Genomic DNA, 10613 nt, shown 5'->3' with positions numbered 1-10613 from the left:
CTCATTGAAATTTTGGAATACACACTAAATTAGAAGAGGCAGATCGCAGGTTTCTTTGCAGTCCATGTCGTCGGAAGAGACTTTGGAGCTGTAGTGGGCCTTTTCCATTGGCAGCTCTGTAGACTATCACCACTGCATTAAACATTATCCTTGCCTTCACTGGGAGCCAATGTAGCTCTCTTAAGGCATCACGTGTGGAGTCATATCTGGATTTATATAATGCAAGTTTACCAGCAATTGATTGTACCAATGCATCCTTTTAATTAGGTAATCAGGCAAACCTATCAGCAGGGCATTAATCAATTCTGCTCAAAATAGTACTTTGGACAACTAGGTTTTTCTTGTTGACTGAGGTAGCAGAGGCACAATTTTCCAGATATTCCAGAGCAGGCCAAAAATGTGTTTGCCATTTTATTAATCTGTGCTTCCATTCATAATTTGTCACCTATTTAAACACTTACATTTCTTACTACCTTTGCCGTCTCCAAGTTAGCCGGACCAATCCAAGGCCAGATGTTTCTTGGTAGACCTTGCAGTCCAGTGAGGGATATGCAACATAAAAACATTTTCTTTCCTCTTTTAAATTTAAGGGCATTTTGTTTCAGCCAACTGGCCATCTCCTTTAAACATATGTGTAGGTCTTCTACTAAGGTATGGTTATTTTTATTTTATCCAGTGCCAGAATAAATTGTGCATCATCTGCATAATTCATGAAAGCAAATCCTGTGAGGTCTAATAAGTGCCAGCAGTGGGCGTAGATAATTGTTAAAAAGAATTGGGCTTAAAGCTGGTCCCTGCTGGACCCCTGCTCTTTTCTTTTGTACTCCGATCAAAAGAGTGGCTGGGAAATTGCTTGGGACCTGTCTTCTAGGTAAGGTTAAATTAACTTTCCGGGGCAATCCTTTAACTCCTATTTCTTCCAGTCTACTCAGCAGTATGTGGTGGTTGATAGTGTCAAACGCAGCCGATAGATCTAACAGTATCAGAACTGAAGTTTGTCCACAGTCCACCGCCAACCTTAGTTGTTCTAATGACAAGATGAGTGATGATGCTGTGATATGGGCTGGCCTAAAACACATTTGTCCACTCTCTAGTAAGTTGTTATGTTCCAAGTGATTGGCTAGTCTTTTGCTGATATATCTCACTATTCGTAATGAGTACGTAAGAAGTGTAAAAAAAAAACAACATCATGCCTTTTCCATTTGTGCACCAAGGATGTGGAACAACAGCAGGCCTTTCCATCAGGACAGCCCAAATGCTGCTCCAATTTAGAAAAAGTTGAAAAGACACCTCTTTAAAGAACAGTGCATCATAGTGCAATAACCACTCACTTATTTTCCTATAACCGAAATACCTCTCCTATTGCATGTTGGCTGTCTGCTTGCGTGTGATCCTACACACTGCACAGCTGCCTTTTGGCTAGATTTGTGCTATACAAATACCACATGCATTACATAAATACATACAAGCCAACTCAAGGATACTTATAAGGTCTCTTTGATGAAGATGAAATAACTCACTGGTAGATATGTGTGTATATAATTCTATAATATATATATTCTAATTCACAAGATCAGAAATGAAGTCATATAACATAAGGAGGACTCCAAGCTCTTTTGAAGTCTTTTGGTTAGGTCAAGCTTTGCAGATACCCCTTCTGAAGTATTTTAGGAGGTACATTTGCCTGTGGAGTAGTACTGTGACCTGTGAAGACTTGGGAAGAATTTCAGCTACCCAATATTACTTTTCTCTGTTACTTCTGCTCTCTACTGATGAAGGGCTAAACCCAGAAACACATGTCTAGAGATAACAGCACTACCTGCACCAACTTTGGTGAAAAAGTACATCAACTTTGAAGTAAGCATACTGCATTTACCAGGATGCAATGGGGTGAACTGTGCTGGGATAAGAGGCAGTGTGCTCCCACCCCCCTTGCTACACTGCCAGACTATCTACGTGACATGATCAACCACAAAGCTAATAGGTCTGCTTTATGAACTCTTCTGCAGTCACTTCTCAAGGGTTCTTATAGAAGACATTTTTCAGATTAACTGCCCCTGGCATTGAATTGACTTAGAACTATATGGTTTGGAGTTAGAGGATTCACTTTTGATGTGAGGGCTGGTGCTGGCCACCTGAATAGGGAGATCAGTGACAGAGCACTCTGTTGCTACTGAGCATAGTTAGACATAAGGGACAAATGCAAAATATACACTCATATTGGGGTTGCTGCGACCCACTCTCGTCCAAAGTATAACATTACTACTGGGTGGTGAAAACGTCAAAGGACTATACAAAGGTCCAGTCTTCATTTTTGGAGCTTTGCAAGAAGCTTTCCCCAAGCCGTCGGGGCTGACATCTTTGTCTGGTTCTCAGTGACAATATACATTAGAGAGGGCACAGCCACAAAATACTTATCACTTCTAGGAACATTTTCCTCTGAGCTGCCTACATTTTAAGACAAAAGATAATTTATACCAAAAGAGGCTTCATGGTCCTGCCTGACTGACACAAAAAGCTTGGCTAAAAATAATAATGTGTAACTAGAACCAGCCAAGTCTTCATCTTTAGTTGTGTTTGAAAGAGGACATCACCTTGGTGGTGAAGATCATTAGGTAGTTAGTTCCAAAGAGAGGCTTTATTGACTCCAAAATCCTTTTTTGCCAGCTTTGGCTTCATAGAAGGGACTTATTCTCATTAACGTCATATTTGTGGAGCAGAAAATTCGACACAGGCTTAGTACTAGAAAATAGCAGTCAAACAAGCTCTACCAGTTCAAGAGCAGTATAAACTAGACAAAATATGTTTAATGCACCTAACAACTTGTATCTAGTGTAGATAACACAATACCAAGGTCAGGGATCCACGACAACTGGTGCTTGTGACAACACAGACTGCCACATGGTATTAATATCAATGTGAATTGAGGGAACACAAAAATGCTGTTATTACTTCATGCATGGTCTACTGCAAAGACAGTAGGACAGTCATGCAGCATGTAAGAATTATGCCCACAGACACCACACTGTGCTTTGAGTCGAGTACAAAATGACAGCACTCACTTGCAGATCCAGTGGTAATGGTGGCAGTCATTTGCATGGAATCCAGTTGATTGGCAAAAGATGGTTTTTCATCAGTTAAGATACCCGAAATCCTGAATATCCTAGAAGGATCTGAAGAGAGCCTCAATGATTCAAATCAGATTTTTGGTGTCCACCAATTTTTGCCACTGCAGATGTCCTTTTGACCCCAAGATGAGGAATGAATCTTCCACAAAAATGCAGTCATGCCTAGAGAACTGCATATTACAGATACTTTAAGCCTCATTATGAGTGGCCCAGTAATCCTAATAGGACTGGTAACTTTAATTACAAAACCTGCTCTAACTCTGCAGATAAATAGTGTTTCAACCATAAATTGCAACAGAAATCTCAGGGTGAAATACTTGTCAAAAACATGCAGGAATTACTGCACAAAGACAGATTCACAGGTTAGTCTCCAAAACCCAGCTATCAGGAGTATTTCCACCCCTTCAAAGTTACAGATGCACCTTTTAGTGGTAACTCCAGGGTTGCGGGTGAAACTTTGGGCCTTATGCTAGGTCACTCTTAATGAGACCCTAAATGTGGAAGTACTGAAATGAGTATGCATAAAAAGTAACACAGTAAAATGTCTGTTTTCCACTTTAAAAAAGCCAGAGCACAAAGAGGATGGGGGAAGATGCCCCAGGCCTTTCAGAACAGGATCTTGGGGTGGTGGGTGGGGGTGGGGGTGCTGATTTTTCCCCAGGCCTTATTCTTTTTCAGGTCTCTCTCTGCAACAATTATTTCTAGATTTTAAAGCAAATCTGTTCTATTTAATAATGTTGAGGCATCTAACATGGCTATTACCAGTTAACGATTCCATATGTTATGAGTTTTCTGCCTCGGACCAGCAAAAAAAGCAGCGGTGGTTCCTCGGTTATGGCAGAGGAACGTCACCCGACTGCATGAGCCAACAGATGAAAACATGTAAAATAAAATGATAATAAAGCAATTATCAAAACTGCTTTATTATAATTCTATTTTACATGATTGATGGAGCCTACATGCCTAGAAATCTGTAGATTACAGATACTGTGGGCCTCATTATGAGTGGACCGGTAATCCCAATAATCGGTTTGGGTGGTTGTTTTAGGACGGCCAAACTGACATGCACACTTAGATATCTCCAGGATGTTGAATGGAGAACAGAAGGCACAGTTTCCCAGTCCCTGGAGCATAAAACCAGTACCCTCTGTCCCATCCAGGTGCTTCACTCATGCTGGGTAATACCAGCATGAGAGCAGCGTCTGGATTGGCGCAGGGGATTCTGGGAACCCGTGCATCAGGAGCTAAAGAGCACCGAGGTGGCAGACAGCCTTATGTTTTTTTTTTTTTTTAATGATTATTGTACCCCACACTATCCCATCACTTTTCCCTGCTAGCAGCCGCCACAGAAAAAAATGTCTGATGTTGCAGAGATGTTCTTTGCCAAGTGTTAGCCTTTAGCTGTCAAAGTTGGGAAAAAGTGATAGAAGTTAATATTGGAAAACATAAAAGGACAGAGTGATTCTGGGATAATGTACTGTGGTCCAGTCAATATCCAAAAATGTATTCAGTGTCCCTTCCCCTATAAAGTATTTACATGAAGTACATTAAATTTCTTCGTTATAACCACCTCTTTGTATTTTGATATCAAGGCACAATGTAATTAAAACACCCTCATTCAAAATTATTTTCAAAATGAATTAAGCACACAACAGCCTGCGGTGCTTGAAGGAAAAGATTTACCTGCCTGCAAACATTGAGTTGTCAGGTGTCAGATGTTCAGCCAGACCTAGATCAGTTCGCTCTATATTCTGGTACTTGTTTTTTCAGTTTTACATTTTAATTCAATGGACTACGCAGAACAGGTGGATGCCAGGAAAAAGACACATTGCAAATAATTTTATTGCTCAGTATAAGATGTCGAATTTAACAGAACCAAGGGATGGCAGCAACGGCCATTCACCAGAACCCGGTCTGCCAGTGCTTAATTTCAGCCAGTGGTTTCCGATGCTCGGCCTTGGCACATAATTGTCAACACCGGCACTTATGACAGTCTAGCACATGGTGGCGCTGGTAGTGTACTATGGAGATGACCACAGCAATAGTTGTTTATTAGATCAACGTACACTAAAAAAACTAATATCTGGCATCCTGGCCACTCTTACACCTTTGGGGGCCTGGAATAGTCAGAATTGTCACACCTGCAGGCATGTGATGATTACTATTTGTGTAGCTGCTGTCATTGGCAGCGCTTGCAGGGGCAATGGATGGTGTAAACTGCACCACATCCTGACAAGGGTCCTGGAACTTATTTTGTATTTACAAATTAAGCACTGCGGTCCACTAGCTTGGACCAAGCCAGTTTCAGCACGAGATGGTACATTCCATATCTAGATGTAACACATCCCCTTTAACAGATGCACCAACAGCAATACACCACTCAACCCATTATCTTAATCCCGTCCACATACCCAAGACAGAGGAGGGGCCTAATGATGCATAGCCTTTGGATATGTGAGGGACTCCTCTTCTGTTTTTTTACCCGCTCTTACACTCATCAATTTAATGAACATCATGCATTGCTCTTCCACCAAACCTTTACTACCTTTGACCATTCCTCATGCTACCTTTCCGACAGATTTTATTTGGTCACTCTCTTTACCTGTCTCAGATCAACCCTTCCAACACTATGGTTCTGTTATAGGCCTTGACAACATTCTTACAGTGATACAACTGGAACCCTACTTTTCGGCTCCATTTACGCAGCTTGATGCAAACCTAATCACCCACCTTAAAATCCCTTTTAACACTACTAGATCTCTCTATGTGCCTCTTTCCATATTGTTTTCCACCTCACCATTCTTTTCACTAAATGTTTCCCTTGCTGGGCAGCACCTCACTTTTCCATCTATGAAAGGCACAACTTTGTGCAAGGAATCCCACCACTCAGCTATTTTACAGGTCACTTTTCCATGGTGGATTGCGGAGTGGTTAATTCCACAGCATCTCTCGAATTGTGTTAGCCACCCTAGATCTTTACATCTAATCATCTGTATCCAGTTGCCTAAGACACAATTAAATTGCTCCACCAGCCAATTTACATGAGGGTGGTATGATGCAGTCTTATTATGTTTTAACCTATTTGTCTTTAGCAACTCCTCAAACACTCTTCATGCAAATTGCAGACTACTGTCGGACACTAATGCTTCCAGAAACCCTTTGTAAGAAAAGATCTCCAGAAACTGTCATCACTTCTGATTCGGTGTCATCAACCAACGTTATCTTGCCTATTTGGAAAAATAATCACTAGCTACAGTGGCATATCTTCTATTCAGTCCTCAACAATGGAAAGGACACACACCTTAGTCTCTACTGGCTCCAGTGAGGGGAAAGACACAATGTCTCCCTTACTATATGAGACTTACCCCTGGCATTACAAATCACACAACTCCTGCTAAACCTCTCAATCTCCAGTGTAAGCCAGGCCAGCAAAAGTCATCCCGTGCTTTCCTCTTCACACCAGCAGACATACATTGGTTTCGTATTCCTTGGTGTTTGTTTTCTTCTTCACATCAGACATCCCTCTGCAAACCTGCAAAGAATTCAGACTATTTCTCATTCCTAAAGGGACTACTAGTTTGGCAACCCTTCTTTTAATTTCTCTATCTTCTGACAGCTCCGCCCATATTATTGTTTAACTACTTAATTCAAACCACTCCTCCCTACTCTTGGCTTCACTTGGTTAAGTTGGACATCCTGCTAGGATGTAAATGAATGTGAGCCACAATGCTAGGTCTGGCTCAACATGTCACATCTGATACAGGCAAACTTGACAACCTTATTAATGTAGGCACACAGAAATTGCCATGTTGTAGTCTGAGGACTGTATAGAAATAATTAAGTAAATAAATAAATATATTAGGCAAATGGTTGCAGAAGTTACAGACATTTTGTTTTACAAAACACAAAGAACGTATAAATATATATATATGCCGGTGGGTACAGCAATTGGGGTGGTTTATTTGAAGGACTCTGAGCTCATGTCCCCACCATGCAGTGAAGGGTCTTGTCAATTCTGTCAAAATGAGCAAAATCGATTACCGTAAGATATGTGCTCAGTCTATAATAGACTAACTCAAAACTCCCACTGCTGACACCAGAGTGGTTGGCATCCACATAAAAACATTGCTTTATAGAAAACCAAGTCAGTCATATTCAAGAAAATGTATCAGCCACAAACACTCTTGTTAAGTACCTGAATGCAGTTTGTGCTCTGCCAACTGTAATCAACTAACCACCCCAAGCTGTATCTAAGTTTGGAGTGTTGCTACTGTGCATTGGAACTCAATGCCTGATGAGCTCCAGCCAATCACTTCCCCACCCTCTTCAAGACTCCCTTACAAACACACACAATAATGAAGAGCCATAATTGACATAGCCACATCATGAACAACACCACCCACCTCCAAGGGCCACTATACAGGAATTGAAACCATGCAGGTTATGATGTATTCCATGGGCCTCATTACATGTTGTTTGGGGGGGGAGGGGGTATCCTCTGGTACTACTGTGGGTGACTATAGGGGGTTTTTGGAGTGGTAATTCTGGGTTCATAAAGATTGGAAGCACTTTTCCCAGGTGTGATTCTGCACCTGGTGGTGACTCTGGGCCGCGGTTGCAGACACACCCCTCTCCTGTACCATGGTTGGCGCATGGGTGCTCCCATCAACACTGCCCGCCTTTCCTCCAACTTCAGTCTGTGCAGCTCCCAAAGTGCAGTTTACCACCTGTTCATAGAATTGGATACTAGCAGTAGTAAAGTGCTTGTTACAGGGCCCGGAATCAGGACGTGCGTGCAGAAATGGACCTTGGACTCACAGGTCTGCATGTTATTCCCCACTCCAGGGTCACACATTTGCAATGTCTGTTATTTGGTTTGGGGATACCTGCTGGGGTCAGAAATTATACCCCCGCTCTCCCGCACTTTCCCCGGGTATCCTGAGAGCTTCCTCAACAACCGGGTTATGCAAAATGTATTACAAAGCAAGCACTGTCAAGCCAAAAACAGCCAACACCAGATCTACTGGCTTTGCCAATGCTTGTTTTTTATTTTAAATTGATTTCTGTATCTTTTATTTTTTGTGTCTCCTTCAATCCACTAGAGTGACATCCGTTCACCCACACTGATACAGGTCTCATACACCTTTCTCTGAAAAATATCTTCGGTGTAAGTACAATTGTGTATTCATCAAAAAACAGTATCAAACACAATGTCACATACATCCAGGATAAACAGACTGAAACATCATTTTTTCCCGAAACTAGATCACTCCATATCCAGAGTTGTTGAATATTATTAAGCACATCCTTTCATGGAAAATGAATCATAATAATTCTTTAGATTACATACATTGTATGAGAAAAACATATTTACATAAAAACCTACTTTAACATAGCAAAAACTTTGAAAATATCGTAAAAGCTCAAATTAATCAATACACATGCATATATGTGCTGTACTTTGAAACTAAGTCCATCACATGATGCGGCTTGTACAAAGTCTTGGTCCAATCTCAGCGGCCTGCATCCTTCGCTCGGCGCCATTATTGCATTTTACTCTGGAATGCAAAAATGAAACTTGGTCAGTGTCATAAAATCGGTCATTCTGACACATCCAGCCTAAATCGGTAACTTAAAACGGTACATTACAGCATCTAGAATTGTCTCTTGTCAACTATCTAGTGTAACATGTTTTGATTGGTTAGAAGTTGTATGTTTCCATACATAAAGAGCTTGCCCTTAACGCAGCTGTGATCACTTTGTTTACTTCCACGTACCTCATGTTGAATTTTCAGGCCACACACATGGTATTAAATTGTCTTAGATAACTAGATAATTTATGGTGTGTTTTTTTTCTGGCAGGAGCACATAGGGGAGGAGAGCAGTCATTAACCTACATGTATTTTTAAGTCTGGCTCGACAGAGTAAACGTCACCCGCTCTTTTTACCTACACCAATATTATCCTATAGTACTTCTACACAAATACGCTATCTAATTGTAATACTTCACATAACTATATAACATTCTTTTAAAACCAGACCTTTTGACTTTGCCAATGCATGTTTATGGTCTGGCTTGACTGCTCAGCTGTCGACAGTGAATTATGTGAACATCATTATATAGGGGCACTGGCTCCACCCACATTTTGGAAGCTAGGAGTACATGTTTTGACTGCGCGGAAGTTGTGTGCTTCAACAAAAAAGAGCTTACCCTCCTTTCAGCTGTAATAATTTGGTTTATTTACTCAACTGCCACAGGCTGAACTTTCAGGGGCACACACATGATATTTAGTGGGCCTGGCCCTTTTTGTAGGGTTATCTCTGAACCTTTTGCCTTCTTTCCCCTATTTCTTCTCACTTGATTTGGTTGACTGTAGGAATCTGGGCACTGTACCACTGCTAACCAGTGCTAAAGTGCATATACTCTCTGTCTTAACTGTATTGGTGATTGATTTATCCATGATTGGCATATTTGATTTACTAGTAAGTCCCAATTATAAGTGCACCAGGTGTGCCCAGGGTCTGTAAATCAAATGCTACCAATGGGCCTGCAGCACTGATTGTGCCACCCACATGAGTAACCGTACAAACATGTCTTAGGCCTGTGTGTACAGTTTTACACTGTCATGTCGACCCAAACCTTTCCTTTTACTACATATGTCACCTAAAGTAAGCCCAAGGCAGCCCCATGGGCAAGGTGCACTGTATTTAAAAGGTAGGGCAAGTACTGGTGTATTTTACAAATCCTGATAGTGAAATACTGCTAAATTCGGTATTCACTATAGCAAGGCCTGTCTCTCCCAGGGAGAGGGTAACTAGAGGATTGCCTTGAAACATCTTTTAAGTGTAATTTCCCATGGGGAGCAGATAGAGATTTTGAGTTTGGGGTCTCTGAACTCACAATTTAAAAATACATATTTTAGTGAAATTGTTTTTTGAATTCTAAGTTTGAAAATGCCACTTTTAGAAAGTGGGTATTTTCTTGCTTAACCATTCTATGCCTCTGCCTGTCTGCTGAATACACGTCTGGGTCAGGATGACAGTTGGGCTGTTTGTGAATTCACATTAGACAGTCACACAAAGGAGCTGAGGTGTGTCCTGCAAATCCTGATGGGTCTTCCTGGGCTACAGTGGTGGGAGGAGCTGACACTTGCCCCTGGATAGGGCTATGCCTGTCCTCACAAAGAGCAGTCTCCAATCCCACTGGAGTGTGTCTGGGACCAGGGGAAGAAAAGACAGGGGTTTGTACACTACAAAGACTTCTCTTTTAAGTTTGCCTACTTCAAAGACAGAAATGGGTAGAAATACTGGACCATTGACACCACAGAGTTAGAATCCTTCTGGACTGGGGAAATTCTGCCAGGAAGAAGAGCAGGATGCGGTAGGAGGGACAGCCACTCTGCCTGTTGCTCTGTTCTGCTGGCCTGCTGGCCTGCTGTTTGCTGCTCTGGTCTTGGGAGTGAAAGGACGGGGGTTGGCTTTCTA

The 10613-nt window shown here is 41.6% G+C and overlaps 1 protein-coding gene across 5 annotated transcripts in view; it reads right to left on the bottom strand.

The window, feature by feature from the left end:
* Window positions 1-8156: 8156 nt before the first annotated feature.
* LOC138261108 (low choriolytic enzyme-like) overlaps window positions 8157-10613 on the bottom strand; it is a 46737-nt gene continuing 44280 nt past the window's right edge. For all 5 annotated transcript variants that reach the window (XM_069209758.1, XM_069209759.1, XM_069209761.1 and 2 more), the window contains one exon: window positions 8157-8686. In XM_069209758.1, coding sequence (XP_069065859.1) covers window positions 8682-8686 — 5 coding nt within the window. In that variant the 3' untranslated portion in view covers window positions 8157-8681. The remainder of the gene's footprint in view (window positions 8687-10613) is intronic.

This window comes from Pleurodeles waltl, chromosome 10 (genome assembly GCF_031143425.1).
Source record: "Pleurodeles waltl isolate 20211129_DDA chromosome 10, aPleWal1.hap1.20221129, whole genome shotgun sequence".
NCBI lineage: Eukaryota > Metazoa > Chordata > Amphibia > Caudata > Salamandridae > Pleurodeles > Pleurodeles waltl.
This window is presented reverse-complemented; position numbering and strand designations above follow the sequence as displayed.